Source organism: Pseudonaja textilis, chromosome Z (genome assembly GCF_049901715.1).
Source record: "Pseudonaja textilis isolate UNSWEBS1 chromosome Z, rPseTex1.2, whole genome shotgun sequence".
NCBI classification, from domain to species: domain Eukaryota; kingdom Metazoa; phylum Chordata; class Lepidosauria; order Squamata; family Elapidae; genus Pseudonaja; species Pseudonaja textilis.
In genome coordinates this window covers 79,928,559-79,953,217 of record NC_142008.1, presented here as the reverse complement: position 1 = coordinate 79,953,217, position 24,659 = coordinate 79,928,559, and the positions used below count along the sequence as shown (strand labels likewise).

Sequence of the window (24,659 nt, the reverse complement as noted above, 5' to 3'; positions counted from 1 at the left end):
GAATAAAAACATAGCAATAATACACAAATTACAGATTAAATAAGAATAGAAATAGTTAGAAACAGGGGTAGGCATCAAATTTTTTAGCAACGGGGGCTCTACACGGTTGCTGGGTGGGCGTGGCCATGGTGGGTGTGGCCTCCTGCACCACGGTGGGGGGAGGGATGGTTTTGCCCTCTCCGGGCTCTGGAGGCTTTTTTCGAGCCTCCGGGAGGGTGAAAAAGGAGGCTCTCTGGAAGCCGGAAATGGCCCCATTTCTAGCCTTTCTGAACTTCCAGGAGGCCTGTTTTTTGCCCTCCCTGAGCCTCCGCATGCACTCTGCACTTACCTGAATCCAAAACAGGCCGCATGGGGACTCCTGAGAGGAATGGGGCAAGGTGGGTGGGGCCAGCCAGGAATGGGATTTAGGGGTTCTCCGAACTGTGCAGAATCTTAGCTAAAGGATCTCCTGAACCCTCGAATCCCCAGCAGCCCAACCGTGGTTAGAAACTAGAAATCCATTTTTTGTACAGGAAAATATTTTTTTGTGGATAGAACACAGTCTATCCTGGACTTGCTAACATGCAACCCAGTGGCTCTATAGAAAGCTTTCCAAGCAGTTAACCTTTCTTGTCAATGAAGGAGACAGTATTTCATTATCTAATCTTTACAAAATGCTGCAAATTCAGGTAACACTAGAATAAAATAAAAAATGGCATATGATTACAAGAATAGGCACACAAACACATGAATAACATAATAACTAGCAGCCTGATCCATAAAAGAGACCATGTGCTCTTAGGTATCATATGACCTACCTGCTGTCTTAGGCTATATAACTATCCCTACACCCTACAGTGCCTAAACTGCCTAAAGGTGTGAAAGGATACATTTCTCATGTGTGATATCTCCAGATGAGATTGGAGTTTAAGAACTGTAAGCTGCTTCTCTGCAGGGAAGTTGAGGCTGGAATAACCTCACTTCCCTTCTCTTTTTCATCAATGCTTATAATAGGAAGTGATGAGACAGGAAAGAGGAAGTATGTAATAATTCCTAAACACTTCCTAGTGAAAGGAATATGCTGCATCTGTTTTGGCTGGTAGGGAAAACTAGCTAAATGCAAAACACATTACTATTTTGAAGGCAGAATACCATACATTTGAATACAGAACAAGTACTTAAAATAGAAATGTGCTCATGTCCTGCCAGAGCAACAAATATTCTGGGGACAGGACAGTCTTCTGGTCTGTCCCATATTAAGAAAATACAAATACTAATACTTCTATTTAATTAATATTAAGAAAGGTAAACCAATCCTCTTACCAATGATTCTATAGATAGAGATGAAAATCACTGTCAGGAGTATGAAAGCAGTGTTCCAAGTCCAGATTTTAGGATTAACAGCAGAAATTCCCAGGAACATAAAAATAATAGTTTCTGCACCACTTGCTAACATTTTCATGGAGTATCTCACAGTGGTAGAAGATCGATCTGAAATATTTGCTTTGACATATTTCTGACAGCAGATACCACAGAACGTTATCCTGGAAAAATACATTGAACATTTTAGTCATGTATCTTTGTGATCTCTTTTCTAAATTGTATTTTTTGTTAAACTAATAAGAAGTATAAATAAAAAATAAATATATCTGTTGTATAATGCATTAGCTGGCACCCCAGTTATGACTGTAAGAAGACTTCATATCACATTGTCTGGATGCTCCTTTGGAAAGATGATTTTCAGAAGAGGAAAATGGAACAAGGCATGATGGGATAGGAAGGAGGCCCAATATTGTGAGACCCAGCAGGGTAGGAAACTGTACAAGAGGTGCCTCAGGGTAGTAGAGGCTCTGGGAAGCCAGACACAGACCATATATGAGCCTGAGTTTGCTCTGGGCCACCCTGATATGTTGAGGCACCCCATGCTCTACTTCGTGATCTGTGCAGTTGCTAAATCACCACAATGTTAAACTGGAATTGTAGTTATTAAGTAAAGCACCTCTAACACTGCTAAGTTGTTAAGTGGGCACCTCTTAACATCTACAACAACCTATGACTATGATTTTGGGCTCCATTATAAGTCGAGAACTACCTGTATAGCCATGAGACATAAGAAAATTCCATTCATGCATCTTTGTAATATTCTGATGTTTTGAAATGTTATTGGATTATATCCGGGTTTATTTGTGAAAAGAATCAGCAGCTTTATGACCTTGTATTTGGAACACTTTGTAAGTAGAAGGAACTTGCATATTACCCATAATTTTAGAATTTGTGAAAAGCCAAAAGGCAACGTCTTAACTGACCATGTAAATCCCCTTCTTGATATTCTGCTTCTTCCTCCCTGTTGGATTTATTATTAAAGTATCAATTTATAATTAATTTACACATCAATACCTCTGGTTTACCTGCTCAGCTATCTGGATTCTACACCTGGACTATGTATGGCAGCCAGCTAGATAGTCCTGAATTCAGAGAAGAATTCATATAGACTCACATTTTGTATTCACATATAGGAATTATTTCTTTTTGTGTTCTGTAGCTAAATCTTTTTATGTGTACAATGTAAATAGTTGTGTAAACTGATTCTCAACATGAATACATACATTTTAAACTCTTAAATATAGCTTACTTTTTCAAGTTAGTGAGAAACTGTAAATTAAATGACAACTTCCTCTATTTAAAAAACATAATAGAAACTTACGCAAGAATGGCAGATAATGAGAGCATCTCAGCTGTCAAGTAGGAGAGATAAGAAATGACAAATACAAATCCAGGTTCAATTATTCTGACATGCTTTGTGAAACGAGTGACAAACGAGAGCAGAAATGCAAACACAATGCCAATAAAAGTACCTCCAAGGCTCACCACAAAGAAGGATACTGCAATAAAATCACATAAAAATTGAACTTTGTTAAAATAGAATAGAATAGAGTAGAACAGAACAGAATAGAGTATACAATAATTGAATTGGAAAGGACTTTGAATGTCTTCTAGTTCAACCCTTGTTCAAGTAGGAGATCTATACCATTTCAGAAAAATGGCTGACCAATACCTTCTTAAAAATCTTTTAAAAACATGGATATTTGATCCAGGATGAATTACTGTTAACTTTTGGGATGATTTGGGATAATAAGATGTCATGGAAAGTTTCCTATGTCTTGATTACAATAACAGTTTATTAACAGACGGTTTTGAAAGTTTAACTTTGTCTTTTTTATTATTATTGTTTTTCCTGTTAGTTGTTTTATCATTAATATAATATATAGACAGATTAGCAATTTGCCGACAGATTTAGTAGTTTAAAAATCTTTTAGGTCTGTTTTGCAAGGGGTGAAATTAATATTGTAGTAATGTAGTATTCAACTTTAATATAATAATATGTATATAGGTGTGAGGGATTTTGCAATCTATTTCATACATTTTAGTTTCTAGAGTCTCAACATCTTTTTTCTATCATGGTGACAAAAATATTCCAAGTGTGGTCTTACTAAGGCATTATAAAATGGCAGTAACACTTCTCATGAACTTGATTCTATTCATCTGTTAATGAAGCCAAAGACTGTGTATTTTGGCAGCTGCAGCACAGTGTTGGCTCATATTTAAGCGGTTGTCCATTAGGACTCATAGATCCTTCCCACATTTACTACTATTGAGCCAGGTACCACCTATTCTGTACCTGTGCATTTGGTTTTTCTTGCCTAAATGTAAAATCTTACTTTACTCACCACTGAATTTCATTTTGTTGGATAGGGGACCAATGTTCAAGTCTGTCGAGATCCTTCTGGATCTTGAGCTTATCTTCTAAAGTGTTGGCTATTCCTGCCAGCTTGGTGTTATCGCAAATTTCATAAGGTCCCTTTCTATCTCCTCATCTAAGTTGTTTATGAAGATGTTGAAGAGTACTAGTCCTAAGAGAGAAACTTGCGATACTGGGTACCGCACTATGTACTTTCCTGCAAGTAGATGTAGTTCCAGTGAGACTACAGATTGAATGCAGTTGGTCAGCCAGTTATGAATCCATATAGTGGTGGTGCAGTCTATTCCATATTTTTCTATCTTACCAGATAGTATGTTGTGGTTCACTGCCTTACTGAGTTTTAGTTACTTTTTCTCTTTAATAGAGTTCATACAAAAATCCAATACAGTTTATGTATATATGGTAAGTATCCATGATTGGAACACATAAGCAGAAGATATAAATTGTTCAAAAGAAATCAAGCCATCAAGCTGAAAGAAAGTCTTGAATGGTATTGAACAGAGTGTTGGACTAGAAGACTCCAAGATTCTTTCCAACCCTAACCCTATTATTCTATATTCTGTGTTCTAAATGGCAATAAACTGTCTGTTTGCAAAGTATGCTCATGGCTCCTAGCCCCAAACTTGTTAGGCAGACAGCCAGCACCAGAACATTCTTTTCAATGTATATTTCAATTGTGTGCCTTCTTATTGACTTGTTGTAATCCCTTATTTTCCAATCACTCCAATCTACAAGAAGAAAAATAAGAGGGAGGGGAAAGGTCCAGCTTAGGACAACATGTATTAACTCTTTATAATGGTGAATATATGACTGAAAGAGATGTTGCAAAGGTCAAAATATTTGCCTTGCAAAGTTATGACTGTTTAAATATTAATTTCTGCTTTCCAATATATATTATTTACAAGGCATTTACAAGTATTTCATAAATATATGTTAAGAACATATTAATATATATTTATGAAATACTATCTGTCCGTCTGATTGGCTCGCTCTGTCTATCTATCTATCTATCTATCTATCTATCTATCATCTATCATTATAAATAGCTACCAACCTATGCCTTTTATGCATTCTACACCGGTCACATATTCAGCTCCTATTGAAACAAAAGACTCAAACACATTATACAGCACCTAGAAGGGAAATAAAATTGTAATTTCATGAATAAACAATATGAGACAAAATTAAAATAAATTAGAATATTCATTTAAATATCTGTAAACAAACATTTATGAAATGCTTATGCAGAAAGGTTTTGTTTCCTCTCCATTCAATTGGATCTGATTCTCAGAGATTGCCTGGACAAGTCTCTACAATTTTCTTGCAAAGTTTTGCCTAAGGTGGGACTAGAACTCACACTCCCCCAGTTTTTAATCAGATGCCTTAATTGCTATACCAAACTGGCTTCCATATTCAATATCTTAGCAAATATCAAATGTATCAAAATCATATTAAAAAGCTAATATATTTTACTTTATAAGGAATACAGTAAAACAAGGATAGGGATATTTTAGTGTATATGAAATACAGTAAAAAAAGGTATGCGGAAACTCTAGCTAGTAGTATCACTCAATCTGATCACTCGATATTTTATATGTGAGGGAGGAGGTGTTAGAAAATTATGAGGCAAAATAAAGTGTCTTAAGTATCTAAAAATAATTTAAAACATCTAATTTTATCCTTAACAGTATATTAAAAAATTCACAAAGGTCAGTGGGAACCAGAAAATGGATTGTCCCTATGTAGTGTTCCACTTTTTGTACATGTGGGAAATGTTTTTTTAAAAAGGGTGTGCAGGCTAAAATTGTTCCCCAATCAGCCTGATAAATTAATTGATTACTTTCCAGTTTAGAACATAAAATAATAATGGAAGAAACCTTGTTGGAAGGATCCTTGAAGATCTTCTAATTCAACCCCTGCACAAGCTGGAGATCCTATATTATTCCAGACAAATGGCTGCTTGTTGGCAGTGACTGAAAATCTACAGTAATTGAGCACCTACAATTTCTGGAGGCAAGCCATTCCACTGATTAATTGTTCTCACTATCAAGAAATTTCTCCTTTGTTTTAGGTTAAATCTCTTTTTACTGATCTTCCACCTACTACCTATTGTCCTGCCCTCAAGTGCATTGGAGAATATCCTTTGTGATAGCTCCTCAAATATTGGAAGACTGCTATCATATCACTCTAGTCTTTCTCTTCATTAAACTAGACAGTTCCCTAGCTCCCTTAATTATTTATTGTAGAATTTAGTTTCCAGACCCCGATCATTTTTATTTACCATATTTTTTGCACTATAAGATGCACTTCCCCAAAAAAGTGGGTGGAAATGTTTGTGCATCTTATAGAGCGAATGTTGAGGTGAGGGAGGGGGGTTGGTGCGCCGCCGCTGATGGGAATCACTGGAGCCTTCACTGATGAGTAGCTGTTTGGCAGTTGGATCAGCCTCCTGGAATACCGCTGATCACGTGTTCTAAGCGATGGGGATTGCCACCGCTACTGCCTATCACCGTCTATTTGTCGCCACCTATTCACTGCCCCATTTGCCACTGCCTGCTCACCTCTGCCTATTCGCTGCCGATGAGCAGTTTGGAATGAACAGGTGGCAAACCGATGATGATAGGTGGTGGTGGTGATCCCTGCTGCCTAGAACAGATGATCAGCTGTATTCCAGGAAGCCGATCCAATTGCCAATCAGTTGCTTGGCAGCAAAGGCTCCAGCATTCCCTGACGGCAGCAACAGTTGACCGGTGGTGGTGCAATGGAGCAGAGCCCTGATGAGTTACATGCTGGGACTGCAATAATGTGCTGAAGCTGGCCTGCTGTTTTTTTATATTTTTTATTTATTTGATTTGTCAATCACTTACAAGATAATAGGTATAAGTATAAACATAGCTATGAATACATGCAATGGATACATATAAGAAAAATAAAAATAAACAATAGGACAGGGACAGTAGGCACTGTTGGTGCACTTATGCATGCCCCTACAGACCTCTTAGGAAAGGGGTGAGGACAATAGTAGACAGTCTAAGGTTAAAGTTTTGGGGGCTTGGGGAAGAAACCACAGAGTCAGGTAGAGTATTCCAGACATTCACCACTCTGTTGCTGGTCATATTTCCTGCAATTTTCCTAAGTTTGTTGTGGTTATACCGGGTGGATGCTGGGAAGCAGAGGCAGATTTTTTTCCCCTTGTTTTCCTCCTCTAAAGCTAATGTGAGTCTAATAGTCTGGAGCATCTTATAGTGTGAAAAATATGGTATTTATTTATTTATTGCTCTTCTCTACATTCTTTCTAGGGCCTCAGCAACTTTTCCTATTTTGGCAGCCAGGACTGGACTCAATATTCCAAGTGTGGCCTCACTACTCACTAGTAAAGTGCTATTATTTCTTGTGATCTTGATATTATTACTCTGATGATATTTTAAACATTATTACTTCATATCATTAATTGGCAAATCTATATTTCTTAAACCTAAGTTTATCAATACACTTCTGATCAATCAGAATTTCAGAGACCGCAAGTTTTCAAAGAGAGTCTTACCACAGTTACAGCATCATTGAGTAGTGATTCTCCAAAAACAATTATGAAGAGAACATCATTGACATGAACTTCTTCAAACACAGCAATCACAGCAACAGGATCCACTGCAGCTATTAAACTGCCAAACAGGAGAAAATCAAGCAATCCACTATGAAGTTCACCTAAAAAAACAAGGTAGATCATAAAAACATAGAATTACTGAGCCAGATTGAAAATTCCCATTAGGCCCTAAGAAATTAGAAATCTCAATTAAGGTGTTCCCAAAGATAACAATCTAAACATTGTTTGGATATTTCTAATGAAGGAGAAGTAGCTACTTTCTGAGTAATTAGCTGCACTAGTGAATTAGTCCTCCAATCTTCCTCCATTCCATTTATGTATTGGCCCCATTTTATCCAGTTTGTTATTGATTTTAATGTTTTAACTTTAATGCTAAATGTTTTAATGCTTTTAATGTTCTGTTTCGTATTGTTCTTTTACAATGTTGTAGATGTTATAAGCTACCCAGAGTGTCAGGTGATGCTCCATTCAAAATTCAAGAAAGAAAACTTAGACTCTTTAGATTAGAGCAAAGATGTCTTTTACTGAAAATGAAGTGGTAACATCAGTAGAATTCTGAATCTGAGAAATAAAGCGCGCAAATCAGATATACAAAGTGATAGAATTGTTCCCACCCCCCATAATTCAAAATATTCTTTCAATTAAAAGTTCTGAATATGATCATGTGGACATCTTCAGGTGGTGATGAGGCCTCTGTCTGTTGACCTTGGCATATTTTGATAAAGGTTTGCAGCTGCGCAGAGAAAAGAAAGCCAAGCGAGAAATAGAAACCTAAGAGCAGGAATTTATACTCCCCCCGACTCCTCATTTACACAACACAAGAATATAACACCTCCAGCTCTCTTCCCAGACATTATCCCCCCTCTTCCACCCCCATTACTTATGGCAGCCAAAAGATGCAAAGCAGTAGTAGAAGATCTTGAAGGCTGACACTTGATAGTAAAATGGGCAGCATATAAATTTAATAAATAAAAATAAATAAATTAGATTTCTCATTATACTCTTGAAGAGATAAGTAAGCTAATATTAATTTTTGCAATATTAATGGAAGTGTAGCCCTTCAGCACATTTAACTACTAAAGCATCTATACATTCAATATTCAAACATATTAACAAAAACTCAATGTATAAGAAATTGAAATATTATTGAAAACTACAAAAGTAGGAAAAAAGTTCTACATTAATGTATTTTGCATATACTCTAATGTAGAATTTTTCCTTTCTTGTTCTTTCCATCCTTGAGGTATTAAAGAAGAGTCGACATATACAGGGTTTGGAAAAACTAAATTCTATCAACAAGGGCAGACTAGCGTATAGTGAAACTTTAGAAGAAACAAGCCAAACCCTGATTTTTCTTTAAACTTCCTTTATCACAACTTTCAAGAAATAAACAATATACCAACCAAGGAACTACCAGTGCAAACAAAGCTAACAGTAAACAAAGCCTAATATAAAGCAAGCCAGGAATACATAAAATATACATCCCTTTTAGCACTGATGATGTTATCTAGTTTGGTAATGAAACAATTGCAAGAAAACCACCAAGCTCAGAGAGCACTAAGAGCTCCACATGGCCGTATATTTTATTTTAATCAGTTATAGTTACCAAGAAATACTTGGAAATAGTAATGTGTTCCCGTTTATGGTTGGTGCCACAAATACTTCATGCTTAAGGAAGTATCATTTGTAGCATATGCATCATGTGTAATCATTTAGAATTCAAATACAAATTGGTATTTCTTTGTGTGACGTTTTCTATCCTTTACCGAAAGGTGCAAATTACTTTGGATTGTTAATAATGAAATAACAGTATGTCTGAAAATTCAGTCTTACCCATTATTCCACTAAGATAGATTCCATATAGGGACAAGCCTGTTGTAGCAGCATTCCAGATGGTCCCAATGACAGCATATAGAAGAATTGTCCCTAAGTTGCCAAAGAATAGCCGGTTCGGCATGAAGTATCCTGCATCTAACACAATGGGTGGCAGCAGGTAGAAGAAAAAGACTGTTGGTGTAAGGGTGAAGGAAGCAATATGATCAGCTGCGTATACAATACCACCCAGAAAGATGCCAAGGACAATGAGGAGAACGCTTTCTGGAACCACAGAGGTAACTTTACGGGACAGGTGGAAAACTGAAAAAAGAGATAAATTGCTTGAGTTACACAACAAGAAAAATAATTAACATGCACAATTTGTAATATGTTTAAAGCAGTATCTATCTGAACAGAACAAATTTCCAATCCAGACTCCTTTTACTGGGCAATTATTACTTATTCCCTTGTAGTCCCATTGCTAGATGTTATACTTTTGCTTATGGATAACATCCTTTTAAAGAATACAGAAATAACATAGTTCTTATTTAGCAGAATTGGGACTGGCAGCTCTGTCATTAAGCTCTGTCACTAAGTAGGAAATCACATGACTGCAACTGTGCTTTCCTTTTCCCACTTGCTTGCCTTTTGAAATGCTTATTAAATTGACCATGATGGTTTCCAGGCTCTCAGGCTTCATGCGCAAACCCTCAGCATTCCATTCCACCCTCCCCCACCACTCAATTCAATGGTAAGTTGAATAGCAGTACGATCCAAAAGGAGCCAAGCAGTTCAATCTTGACGGCTGGAGACTCTGCAGAAGAGTCTTGCTGTAAAGTTTGGAAAACTCAGCATAGGGAGTTTTGCCAGGAAGTATGGAAAACTCTGCATTCTGGAGTTTCACCAGAATCTCCATAGGGAGGTTGTTGAACGCCCAGGAGAAGAAGAAATTGCCTGTCCAGGCAGGAATGAAGAAAGTGTGTGCACAACAATTATGTAACGATTGGATTGAGTTCAGGGATGTGCAGGCAATCAGATTTGGCCAAATAAAGATATCTTCAAATTGTAATAAAAAGAGAAACATAAATCCTTAAAAAGAACCACTTTTGTGAAGAGTCAAGTTGCAATTAGAACATAGAATAAGATGTTGGAAGGGACCCTGGAGGTCTTCTAGTCCAACCCCTTGCTCAAGTAGGAGACTCCATTTCAGATAAATAGTTGTCCAGTCTCTTTTTGAAAACCTTCAGTGATAGAGCACCCACAACTTCTGAAGGCAAGCTTAGCTATTAGATTAGTTGATTGCTCTCATTGTTGTGAAATTTCTGCTTAGTTCTAGGTTGCTTCTCTCCTTGGTTAGTTTCCAATCATTGTGCCTTGCCTTTTGGTGCTTTGGAAAATAGTTTGACCTCCCTCATCTTTTTTTTTTCCCAAAAATTTTATTGATTTTTAAAAAACAAACATAAACAAACAAAACACAAAACATGAAAACATAAAACATCTTTTTTGAAAGCAGCTTGATCCCGGGTTACATCTCTTCGTACAGACATAAATTCAAGTTCGTGCTCACTTTCATATACCATTCCATATCTTATTACCATTCTAGATTTTCTATATAGCTTCTCCCCTCTTTTAACTCTCTTAATTCTATTTTATTTATTTCTTCTCAATTTAAATCATTATATTTATATTCTTTGTCTGTCCTGTTTCAGCTGTCTATTATCTTTTCTCATTAAAACAAAATTTCTCCTGTAATCACTGATTGGAGTATGACACCTTTATATCTTTGCCCTAAGTTTATAACACTTAATATAATACATAACTTTCATTCAGATTCTGCTTAGTACATTCTAAAGCTACACACTATATTTTAAGAAAAGAAAGAATTATAAATATATAATATAATTAAAACAACAATCCATACCAATTCAACTCTATCGTTAAAATTAATATTCATTTAAATCTTAAACACATTACTTTTCAAATAGGTATCATGTTTCCATGGGAACACTTATAAATTTTGCGTAGCTACCCCCCCCCATTTCACTTATATTTTAAAACATTGTATAATTATCATATGTTGTTCCAATTTTCTAACATTATTTCTAATACAAGTATAACAATACAATCTTATGTACCTTTGCAGAATCTCTCTCAGTTATATTTTTACCCATTATCTCTGAATAAGTCCTGTTTCTTTACATCTTGTTTCAAACCTTCATAGCTTCTCTTCCCTTCCTTCCTCCCTTGCTTCTTCACTCTGCCCTTTTTACCCCCTGGTCTCTCCACCTCTATTTCCCTCTTCTGTGTTCCCCTTTTCTGTTGCTTTCTAACATTATATCCACTTTTCACCTTGTTTTTCCCTTTTTTGGTTGTTTTTTTAGGTCTTAAATTCTCCATTCTCTTTCCCCCCTTTCCCCTTTCTTCCCCAGATAAAGTTACTTGTTCATTAAATATGGCTTCTTCTTTGTCCCACTCTTCTTGTTGCTCAGTCTTTTCTTGTAATTTCTCATAGGTACAAATCGCCATTTCTAAGAAATGAAAAATGGAGCCAAAGGACCCCTTCCCTTCTGGTTCCTCTTCTTTATATTTTTTAAATTCCATTTTCAATTCATCCACAAGTGATGCCATTGTAAAAAAAAAATTAAACAACCACTCAAGTATTTTTAATCATTCAAATATAATTTCCAAAAGTCCCAAAGTCACCAAACAATCCAAATACACACAAGCTCTTTCATTTAACACTTTCTTCTTTCTTCACTTTCTCTTCCTGGGGTTGCAATTTAGTTACAAAGTTCCAGTTAGAATGTATCTTTTAGAAGTCTTATTACAATTTAACTTTAGATTCTTTTAAATTCCAAGCAGCCTCCTCCAGCCAAATTTTAGTCTTATTCTTTTCCTCTCCCTTCCCACTTACAGCAAAAAAAGTTTTTAAGTGTTCAGAAATCTTTATTGTCCTCTTGGCATTTAATTTTCCAGTTTAATTACCTGCTGATGCCAAAGCGGTTTTTTCTGATTTCTCATTCATCTGCTGTCAACATAAGGAAGGAGAGTGAAAAAAAAACTTCCCCTTTTCACTTTCATTCACTGCTTCCAATTCTTCTTTGGGAGCGATGTATTTTTTTTTAAAAAATTAAATTCCAGGATACCTTAGTTGTTGCTTCTTATCCCGGTCAGCCAAAACTTTCACTTCTTAACTTCCTCCTGCACTTTCTTTTCCGGCTGAGTGCTTCTTTGAGGCGGCCATTTCTGACCGCCACTCTTACCGCCTTCGGAAAAGGGAGTTTAGCCAGCTGAAGAGGAGAGGTGCGGCTCCCCTTGAACCCTGCCGGATCTCCCCTGTCTTCACCACCTCTATGGGATGGCTTAGCCCCAAAGCCAAACTGGCGCGGGGCACTCCAGTGGCTAGCCCAGGCAGAAACTGCGCACGATCGCAGATTCCTGCCTGCCGCTGAAGCATTGCAAACCGGACCTCCTGACCTTCCTCATCTTTATAGGAACTGCTCAAATATTGGAACACTGCTATCATTTCACCCCTAGTCCTTCTTTTCATTAGATTATATCCAATTCCTGTAACCATTCTTCGTATGTTTCAGCCTCCAGTCCCCTAATCATTTTTGTGCTCTTTTCTGCCCTCTTTCCTGTCTCAACATTTTTTTTATATTATGGTGACCAGAACTGGTTGCAGGATTCCAATGTGGTCCTACTAACACTTTGTAAAGTGATACTAGAATTTCATGTGATCTCGGTTCTATCTTTCTATTAATGCAGTCTACAATTGCATTGGCTTTTTTGACTGCTGCCAAACACTGTTGGTTCATATTTAAATACAGTGGAACCTCGGGTTCCTGAATAGGGTCATGATTCAAAAATTGGGTGGTGAACAAACCTGGCTGCAGCAGATTCTGCACTGATTTCCCCTTCTGCACATATGCAGTCTGCACAAATTTTTGTCAGTGCATGCACAGTCGGTTGTGCTTCTGATCACGATGAAATCGGGTTGCGACCATAGTCCTGGAATGGATTATGGTTGTGACTCGAGGTTCCATTGCATTATCCACTGGGAATCCAAAATCCCTCTTGCAGTTACTGGCATGAAGCCAAGCTTCACCCGGTCTATATCTATACAGTTGATTTTGCTTCCCCAATTGTAAAACCTTACTTTTATCTAATTTTAATTATATTTTGTTAGATAGGGCCCAATGTTCACGTCTGTCAAGATCTTTTTGGATTTTAAGCTTATCTTCTGGGGTGTTGGTTATTTCTGCCACCTTAGTGTCATCTGTAAATTTGATGAGATTCCCTTCAATACCCATGTATAGATTGTTTATGAAGATATTGAAGAGTACTGGTTCTAAAACAGAACCTTGGGGTAACCCACTGCTTACTTCCTTCTATGTGGCTATATAGTAGTTACATTTAGGATTACACTTTGAATACAATTCATCAGCCAATTACAAACCACCTGGTGCTGCTGCTATCTATCCCACATTTTACTAGCTTGCCAAGATGTAGGTTGTGAACTACTTTGTCAAATGCTTTGCTGAAATCTAGATATACTATGTCCATAGTATAGTATTATAGTATTTCGCTGATCTACTAATTTGGTCATTTTGTTGAAGAATAAAATCAGATTGGTTTGGCATGATCTGGTTTGATGAATACATGTTGGCTACTGGTTTGTTGCTTGATAATCTTTTCCAAGATCTTTCCAAGTATTGATGGCAGGCTGGTTGATCTATAATTTCCTGGATCTGTTTTTTTCCCCTTTTTTGAAGATAAGGACATCAGCTCTTTTCCGGTCCTCAGATAGTTCCTCAGTGATCCAAGAACTGTGAAAGATATGTTTCAATGGTTCTGAAATTACATCTGATATTTCCTTCAGAACTCTGGCATGTAGTCTGTCAGGACCCAGTGATTTCAATCCATCTAGAGCTGACAGCTGTGTCTTACTTTATTTTTGAAAATGTTATGTGCATTACTAATCTATCATTTATGATTCTGTTTTTTGTAAGTTGAGTAGTGTTTTCTCTTTGTGTGAAGACAGATGCAAACTTTGAATTAATCAGTTCTGCTTTCTCTTTACTGCTCGTTACTTCTTTGCCATCTTCTCCTATTAGGGGACCAATTGTTTGACTTTTTTTGTTTTTTATTTGTTGAAAGAAACCTTGTTTGTTTTTGACATTTGTTATAACAAAGTCTTACTTTGTTCAATGCCTTAACTGTCCTAACTTCATCTTTGCAAGTTTGAACTATTTGTTGATATTCTGCCTTAGATATCTTAGATTACCTGGGATCCAAAATAGGCTGCGTGGAGACTCCTGGGAGGGGCGGGAGGGGCCAGCTGGTCATTGCAACTACCAGTTCGGCAAACCAGATGTAAAATTAACACCCAGTTCATCCATAGTCTACCCCTGGAGGAATCTATATATCTGAGGGTGAGAGTAATCTTCCTTTCTAGATTTCACACATACCTTAGGAACAAAGCCCAGGGTAGGAGCGCCTCAATTTGCACAGGAAAGACACACTAAAAATAGCATGTACATGTATACCCCCAAATTCACACCAAGGATAAAACCAAATCTCTGGATACCAACTCTGTAGTCTCCCATCCAAACAAATTTCTTTATTCTTCACAATGAAATGATCTCCTTTCTCACGGCATCTCTGGGTTTTATTTTTATTTTTTTTCTGGCATTGCTGATGAAACCCCAAATTATTCTTTTAACAATAGGAACTCATTTTTATCATTGTGTAAGTCTCATGTTGCAATCCTTAGTTCTCCAGTATATCTGGCCAGCAAACAAAACATTTCCTCTTAATAAGCATGACATTTATTTTTATAAGTTTTGTTCAATTATCTGTATTGTTAGTTAACATGATTTTGGAATAAACTAATTTGACCTTTATCTTGGAAAGTTGTGTTTTTTATCTTTCTGTAGATCTTTAAAGTCAAAATCATAAGGTGGTCTTGAGATGTCTCTGAAAGTTTAAATTAGTTATTGAAAGAAAATAGTAGTGTTTGTGGTGGCTGAAAGGTAAGGCTATTAAGAAATTATTTCCTCAGAATAAAACTTCCAGCTCTCTAAAGACATTTTAGGAGTGCATCCAGACTGAAGTAAGAAGTTGCTGACCTTCTAGAAAAATAGAATAGCATAGAATAAAATTCTTTATTGGCCAAGTATGATTGGATACACAAGGATTTTGTCTTGGTGCAAGTGCTCTCAGTGTACATAAAAGAAAAGATACATTTGGCAAGAGTTAAGAATCATAAGGTACAACACTTAATAATAGTCATAGCAATCAAATCATACTAGGAAACAGTCAATATAAATCGCAAGGATACAAGTGAAAAGTTACAGTCATACAGTCACAAGCAAGAGGGGATGGGTGATAGGAGTGATGAGAAGATTAATAGTGGTAGTAATGCAGACTTAGTAAATAGCTGGACAGTTTTGTGGGAATTTGTTTGGCAGAGTGATGGTGTTCAGGGGGAAAAACTGTTCTTGTGTCTGTTGTGCAGTGTTCTATAGCATCATTTTGAGGGTAGGAATTAAAACAATATTTTCACAGCCCTTTTTTTGACTCCTGCAGTATGCAGGTCCTCAATGGAAGGGAGGTTGGCAGTAATTGTTTTTTCTGCAGTCCTAATTACTCTCTGAAGTCTGTGTCTGTCTTGTTGCGTTGCAGAACCAAACCAGACAGTTATAGAGGTGCAGATGACAGACAGAATTCCCTTCCCAGAAATAAAAAACAACTTAAATACATAAATCATGAAAGAAAGTCTCTGAAGGAAAATGTTTCTTTGCAACTATCTCAAATTCCTTGAATAACTTTTGTGGCCACTAGATGCCAGTATTGAACTGATGATCCTACCTATTGTTGTGTCCAGAACTGAATACCAGAGACCGAATCTAAAGATAATTTTTATTTATTTATTTGATTTGTCAATTGCTTTCAAGATAATAGGTATATGTATAAACATGAGTAAGAATACAGGAAATAGGTACAAATAAATGGGGCCAATAGGACAGGGACGGGAGGCACGATGGTGAACTTATGCACGCCCCCTTACAGACCTCTTAGGAATGGGGTGAGGTCAATAGTGGATATTTGAGGTTAAAAGAGTGGGGGCTTGAGGATGTAACAACAGAGTCAGGTAGTCCATTCCAGACAGTGACCACTCTGTTGCTCAAGTCGTACTTTCTGCAATCAAGATTGGAACGGTTAACATTGAGTTTGTATCTGTTGTGTGCTCTTGTATTGTTGCAGTTGAAGCTGCAGTAGTCATTGACTGGCAGGACATTGTAGCAGATAATTTTGTGTACTACGCTTAAGTCCAACCGTAGGCGGCTTAGTTCAAGATTGTCCAAGGCCAAAATTGCAAGCCTGGTGATATAGGGTATTCTGTTGCGAGCAGAGGAGTGTAGTACTCTTCTCGTGAAATACTTGTGGACTCGCTCAATTGTATTTGTCCGATATACAGTGCGGATTCCAGACAGAGGAGCTGTATTTGAGTATTGGCATTGGTCTAGCAAAGGTTTTATATGCCTTAGTTAGCAATTCAATATTTCCAGAGGAGAAGCTTCGTAAGATTAGATTAACAACTCTTAAAGCCTTTTTGGCAATGCTGTTACAGTGAATTCTGGTTCTTAGATCATTAGATATGAGTACTCCAAGGTCCTTGACAGAGTGAGGGTCATTAACGAGGTCATATCTGCCTAGTTTGTATTTGGTGTACTGATTTTTTTTACCAATGTGTAGGACAGAACATTTGTTGGTTGAGATTAGGAGTTGCCAATTATTTGACTGTTCAGACACAAAATCAAGATCACTTTGAAGAACAGTAGCATTGTTGGTGGTGTTGAATAGTTTTACATCATCTGCATTGAATAGTTTTACATCATTTACTTCTCTTCAGTAGTGTCACTGAAGACTCCTTCTCCAGGAGAAGGCTTTTCTTAAGAACACTAAGCCAGAAACTTGTACAAGCAATCATTCAAAGAACAAAGTGTTTCTCAATAGGTTAAAGATTAATTCTTTCTGTCATAAGAGCTTTGAGAACAATGGATATCTGTATTTAGATACTGCCCACTGCAAAGAATCAATAATGTGGAGCCTACTATTCAGACAAGCTGAAAGAGGCTAAGGTCTCTTATAGCAGGCATTCTCAAGACAAAGATTGGCCATTTTTTTTCTGTCAACAGGTGACACTGGGTGAGAGATAAAAAAATACTAGCAATTTACCAGTTGTTGCTGTTTAACCATTTTGTCCAAGAAACAGTAAAACAATAAGACAAGTTCATGATCCAAAAAGATCTTGACAAACTTGAACAATGGGCCCTACCCAACAAAATGAATTTCATTGTGGAGAAAAGCAAAGTTTACATTTAGATAGGAAAAATCAAAGATAGTATAGATTAGCCAAAACTAGGCTCAAAAATAGTACCTATGAGAGGGATCTTGGAGTCTTAGTGGATGATCAACTAAATATGAGGCAGCATTGTGCAGCAGCAGCCAAAAAAGCTAATACAATCCTGGGTTGTATAAACAGAGGCATAGAATCAATTTCATATGAAGTACTAGTACCATTTTATAAAACCCTAATAACAGCTGGAATACAGCAATTGATTTTGGTCACCATACTGTGTAAAAGATGTTGAGATTTGGAAAAAAATTCAAAGAAGAACAACTAAGATGATCAAAGGCCTGGAGATTAAAACATATGAAAAATGGCTGCAGGATATGGGTTTGGTTAGTCTAAAGAAAAGAACTGAGGTGACATGATAGCAATATTCCAGTATTTGAGGAGCTACCACAAAGAAGAAGAGGTCAAATTATTCTCCAAAGCACCAGAGGGCAAGACAAGAAACAATGGCTGGAAACTAAACAAAGAGAGAAGCAACTTGGAATTAAGCAGAAACTTCCTAACAGTGAGGACAATTAACTAGTGGAACAACTTGCCTTCAAAAACTGTGGGCACCTATCACTGGATGTTTTTAAGAAGAGTCTAGACAGTCATTTATCTAAATTGGTATAAGTTCTCCTGCTTGAGCAGGGAGCTGGACTAGAAGACCTCCAAGGTCCCTTCCAGCTTATTCTATTCTGATAAAGGTCCACAGAAGTGCCATCTAGAGACTGACACAACAGTCATTGGTCTCATTCGAGACAACAATGAATCTGCATACAGACAGGAGGTTATACAACTTGCCTCGTGGTATAACCGTAACAATCTGGAACTGAACACACTCAAAACCCTAGAAATGGTGGTAGACTTTAGAAGAAACCCTCCCATACTACCACTTCTTACAATACTAGACAACACAGTATCAACAGTAGAGACCTTCAAATTTCTAGGTTCTACTATATCACATGACCTAAAATGGACACCTAACATCAAAAATGTCATCAAAAAAGCACAACAAAGAATGTTCTTTCTGTGCCAACTCAAAAAGCTCAAACTACCCAAGGAGCTGCTGATACAGTTTTACAGAAGAATTATTGAATCTATCATTTGCACCTCTATAACTGTCTGGTTTGGTTCTGCAACCCAACAGGACAGACACAGACTTCAGAGAGTAATTAGAACTGTAGAAAAAAGAATTACTAGCAACCTGCCTTCAATCGAGAACCTGTATACTGCACAAGTCAAAAAGAGGGCTGTGAAAATATTTGCAGACCCCTCACATCCCAGACATAAACTGTTTCAACTCCCTCCCCCAAAACGACGCTATAGAGCACTGCACACCAGAACAACTAGACACAAGGACATTTTTTCCCCAAATGCTACCACTCTGCTAAACAAATAATTCCCTCAACACTGTTCAACTATTAGAAAGTCTGACTACTATTACTGTTAATCTTCTCATCACTCCTTATCATCCATCCCCTCCCACTTGTGACTATATGACTGTAATTTTGTCGCTTGTATCCTTACGATTTATATTGACTGTTTCCTAGTATGATTTGATTGTTTATTGTACCCTATGACTATTATTAAGTGTTGTACCTGATGGTTCTTGATTCTTAATTAATGTATCTTTTCTTTTATGTATACTGAGAGTATTTACACCAAGACAAATTCCTTGTGTGTCCAATCACACTTGGCCAATAAAGTATTCTGTTCTGTTCTGTTCTGTTCTGTTCTGTTCTATTCTATTCTATTCAGTGGTTGAAAGATCCAATAGGACACAAGCCTAAGAATGGAATGCAAAATTCCAATCCAAAGAAGTGCCAAAATGTGCAATTGTTAACAAAACACCTAATTTGAACCTTATTGGCACCACCAACATAAACAAGAGGGGGGGCCTGGGAGAAGTTACTTGGGTTACACAGGAAATCCTCAGATCTGGTTTTGCTATGCTGTAACCCCTTAGCTTCAGTAAAAGTGTACCTTTCACTATAAATGAAGTTGAGGGTCTTTCTTTCCTGAATGTCCAAGCTGGGATAGGTCTGACATTAAGCCAGATTTGCAGTAACGATCCACCTGGATACCTTCATCTACTGTGGGGACTGTGTTCAGAATGTCTAACCATGAGAACTAGCTGGAGGAGATGGAGATCTGGGAGGAAGCCACTTCAAGACCCAGGAGCAGCGGTGGCTACCCCGAGAAAGGAACAGAGATGCTAGAAGACTGAGCAAACCCCCAGTGGTCTGTAGGGATTGGGAAGATGGAGGATTGGGAGGAGAGCCCCCCCCGGAATAACCTTTGCCTGGGAAACTGCCATAGGGCACCATGCACAGAGTACGGAGTGCTTGACGAAAGCCAGACTCCCACAAGGTCATTTTTGCACAGGCAATCGATTTCCTGATAAGTTTAAAGCCTAAAATGCCCAAGAGTGGCCAGCACTATCATTAGCTTGAGCTTGACTGAAGCAGCATCCATACCTGCCATGGGTCTGACCACTGCCCCCCAGGCTCCAGTACAGAAGTTGGCAGTGGCTCCACTGGTCTAGCAGCATGGGTTGCCTCTCCCCAGACAAGAGATTGCATACCATCAGCTTTGGGGTTGGAATTCAATTGCAACCTGAAGCAATTGTCATTCTCCCTCATCCAAGTGTGGAACTACATGCAGGAATACGGGCCGGACCTGCCAAATGACCTAGCCAGGGTGTGAAATATCACCATGGCCCTGGAGAGAGAAGTGGCTGAGTGTATGGTGAAGCTGAACATCCTCAACTGATTCATGATTGTCCTGAAAAAGCAGTTTGAGGACCCACTCTCAGAAAAAATACACCAGAATCCAAATTAAGACCAACAAACAGGGGAGGTGACCTGTTGCTGCCTCTACCCAAGAGTTTGAGAGCCTGGCCTGCAAACTGACTGACTGGCCCCAAGATATCCTGACTGAGAGTTTCTAGGATGGGCTAAACAATGAAGTCTTTTACATCTGTTTGTCCTGAGATATACCATGAATGCTCCAAGGATGGTTCATACTGGCCAGTGAAATGGAGATTGTCCTGGCCAAATACCATGAACACACCAATTGAGAGCAGCAACATCCTTTTGCCCTGGAAAAGAAAACCCCAAAGCCTGGGAAGCAGGATCGTAGCCCATGCCACTGGCCTACAAATTGCTTATATTACAGCAAAGAATGGCACTATGCTGTCAATTGCCAAGCCTCCCAACCAGCACCCAAGATTGCTTGTACAATACCCTTTAGAAAGAAAAATGAGATACCCAGATGAAACTATCATGTTTACACAAGGAACTGTGATAAACTGAAAAGCAAAAAAGGCGAAAAAGACAAAAAAAATGGAAAGGACACATAATTAAGCAGAATAGCAAAAAAACCCAAAACATTTGCAAAGCTGAAATCAGGAAGGCTAAGGTTTACAATGAATTAACACTTGCAACAAATGACAAAAAAAGTTTCTTTCAATATGTAAAACAAAATAAAAGAAACAATTGGTTCACTAATGGAAGAGGTAGCAAGCGGCAAGGCAAAAGCAAAAAATGCTTAATTCCTTCTTTGTATTTGACTTTACACAAAAGGGAAAAACTATAGAAAGCAGTACTGTAAAAGGAAGATTAGGAATACTAGTCAAAGTAGGTAAATGGTAAGACAACATCTATTTAGATAATTTTAAATAACTTATCTAGGATTCTGAAGGAGATGGCAGATGTGATTTTGGAATTTCTGAATCATATCTTCCAAAAATCCTGAAGCATTGGAAAACTATCAGACAACTGGAAAAGAACTGATGTGGTTCCAGTCTTTTTAAAAAATGGATGTACAAAATATAGATCAATCAATCTGACATCAATACCTGGGAAGAACCTAAACAATCATGCAACAGATCTGTAAACACCTAGAAACAAGCAAAGCTATTATTAGAAGCCAACATGAGTTTGTTAAAACAAACAAACCAGATCATATCAGACAAATCTTATTCCCTTCTTTGACAAATTTGTGGACTAATGAAATGCTATAAAAAGTGTACTTGAACTTCAGTAAGTTATTTGACAAACTAGACCAAGTCAAAATAGGTAAGAAATTAGTAAAAGAACACTCTATCCACTTTAGACAAGTCCAGATCACCTGGACCAGAGGGTTTACATTCCAGGATACTTGAAAAAACTGGCAGATGTGATTTCAGAAGCATCGAACAAAAACTTTAAGCTCCAGTGCCAGAAGGACTGGAAAAGAGTTGATGTGATTCCAGTTTCCAAGAAGCAGAAAAAAGTGGATTAAGGAAAAAGCTTGAAATCAATACCGGGGAAACCCAGGAAAAGGTAAGTAGTGGATTTGTGAGCACCTAGAAATGCACAAGGCATTAATTGGAAATGGACATGGATCGGTTAAAAACACATTATGTCAAACAGTGCCACCACCAGATGGATTTGCAGTTGACTGACCAACCACAAACTATAAATGCAAAAAAATGGCAGAGATAACTAATCCATATGGTACAAAGAAAATAAGAAAAGCCTAGTTCAATCACAGCAAAGAACCAAGTCTTTGAAATACTAGTGATTGAATCAGGAGGGGTATTTGTCTGGTATGGAATAAAGACTCCTGCCTTAGGCAAGGCCCTTGGACTAGAAGGCTCCTAAGTCTCTTCCAACTCTAATATTCTATGTTTTCAGTAATATAATAAAGGAATTATTAATTACAATAACTGTATCTGGATGAATAATACAAGTACTGAATATCAAAACTTGATCTATGTTTTGGTATTTAATTCTTACATCAGAGAAAAGTCACTATAATGTGTATAGTTTTTTGCACAGTAAAAGAGGAAATTGATTTGTATTAAGGTAGTTGTTTAACAATTACATGTGGGACTGGCAATTCAATTGTTCAGCAAAGAAGTCACTAAGTGAAACATGACTGTGCTTATGATCTTACTTCACCTTTCCTTTGCTACAAAGATAGTAAAAGTGGAGATTGGTTGCAGTTACCTTTTCATCATCATCATAACTGTGAACAGTTGCAGTTAGCCTACTTTTAGACATCTGGTTTGCATGTCTCCCTCTGTTCTTTGTCTCTAACCATTCAGCATTTTGGGGGGACGGGGGAGAAATCCAGGCAGTTTACATATTCTTCCCTGATTTTAATCCCATAATTTTACCACTTGAAGGTAACTGCAAAATAGTAGCTCCATCCAAATAATCTTATAAACTAAATAGAATTTTGAATTTATGCCTATGGTTTAGTCTAAGGCAGTTACCATGGTACATATGTTCTTATCAGTATAATTTTATTTGTTTAATGACAAAAATTGCTTTTTTGAAAAAAAAAACCCTGGTTAATATTTGATTGACTTCAACCTCTCTCTGAATTTTATTCTTTGTTACACACGTTTCATGATAATCTGGAATTCTTATAGCATTGTAATAAGTTCATTAAATTAATGATTTATGAGGTTTTTCCCTCTAAGGGAGTAAATTAACAAACTTACATTAACATTTTAAAAGGAAACTACCATTTCTGGATCACCAGGTCAATGTTTCACATTTGTCATTAGATCTTTAAGGCTAACCATAGACTTAACCTCTAAAGTCACCTGTTAGTATGTAGAATAAATGGAAGGAGATTCTAAATTCTACAACATATACATTTAGCATATTTTCATATTTTATAATGGAAAACATAATAGTATCAAATATGTTAGAACCTGAAATTCTAAGCAGTATAACATTTTTACTATTCTATTGTTCAGTTTTTCAAGACAAAGTATATAAAATTTGATTAAAATCAACTAAAGAATAACCAAGACATTGGTTTGTACAAGGCTAACACAGTGCATATCAACATCAAGTAATAGAATTTGACTGATGAATTTATTTGACTAGCTCTATTTTGATTTTAGGGGTACTCTATATCAGGCAGCAAATAATCTTAGATCAATCTTGCACTTGCATTAAGGTTGGTTTCCTGATTACGCTTGGGGAACTGTCTTATCTAACAGCAAGCTATGCGCAAATTCTGGAATGTGAACCATGCTGTCACTGTAGGATCCTTGGTACCAAAGATATCCTACAAATCCAGTTGTTTACCATATTCTCATCTCTTGCTGGAGCAGAATTTAATCAACACTGGTTTACCCCAGAATGAATAAGAAAAAGACTGGAATTTAAAAAAGGGGGAATTTTTCAGGATAGAACAGACTAAACAGGGTGTTCATCTTTCTCTGTGGCAGTGGATGCAGTAAAGTGGTCTTACTTTTCTGAGTCCACAAATTAACAGTATTTTTCTGTTTTGTGAGACATTTCCTCCAACATTTAAATATAAGTTTCTTAAACTTATTGAGACATGATGCATTTTTTTACAGTACATTACCTTACTGTGAATCATTTGACCAACCATTTTATCCACATATTTCTTCTGTTATATTTATATAGCTAAAGACAAACTTTGCTAAAGTGAGCATGAAACATCTTTTTTATATGTTAATCTAAAATACATGAAAGATCAATAAAGATCAATAAACAAATAATAATTTATAAAGATAAGGTGGGAAGGGTTATTTTATAAAGAGATATTTATCAAAAGTCAGCTCAACATTATTTCTTGGCTGCCTGAAGTCAAACTTCTCCTGGAACTAGACACTCAGATGGTACAAAGGATGAATGTTTATATACCTCTCCTTTGTCTGATTTGGATTCAAATGTTGCCTGCTCAGGCAACATTCTTCATTGTAAATTTTATTTCAGCAAAGAGTTGCTCCAGAGTTGCAGAAAGACTGTGCTTCTATGGTCTAGAAAGGCACCATACCTTATGTGCTAAATTCTGTTCCTTGTAAGGCCTACCAGGTTCTTTGGGGCTGTAATTCAGCTCAGCGGAGGACCCTAATAGGCTTCTGTTGGCTTTGAGGATGCAGTGGTAAGTCCATTAAGGAAATCTAATTAATTGTTCACTTAGGATAAAAAAATAGTTGCAAAGAGGTGAAGCTCAGATCCCTTATGCAGTTTGAGAGAGGAGTTTGAGAGAGGAGAGAGGAATTCAGGTTTTTTTTCTTCTTCTCTGGTTGGTCAAAGGTAATTTTTTAATATTGTGCC

The 24,659-nt window shown here is 37.1% G+C and overlaps 1 protein-coding gene across 16 annotated transcripts in view; it reads right to left on the bottom strand.

Moving 5' to 3' along the window:
* Window positions 1–24,659, bottom strand: part of SLC9A3 (solute carrier family 9 member A3) — a 72,963-nt gene that overhangs the window by 27,080 nt on the left and 21,224 nt on the right. For all 16 annotated transcript variants that reach the window (XR_015740031.1, XM_087915992.1, XM_087916002.1 and 13 more), the window contains 5 exons: window positions 9,177–9,479; window positions 7,284–7,444; window positions 4,794–4,872; window positions 2,684–2,861; window positions 1,303–1,523 (listed from right to left, as the gene is read on the bottom strand). Coding sequence is in view for 15 of the 16 variants with exons in the window: in XM_087915992.1 (XP_087772118.1) it covers window positions 1,303–1,523; window positions 2,684–2,861; window positions 4,794–4,872; window positions 7,284–7,444; window positions 9,177–9,479 (942 nt within the window). In the remaining variant the exon portion in view is untranslated. The remainder of the gene's footprint in view (window positions 1–1,302; window positions 1,524–2,683; window positions 2,862–4,793; window positions 4,873–7,283; window positions 7,445–9,176; window positions 9,480–24,659) is intronic.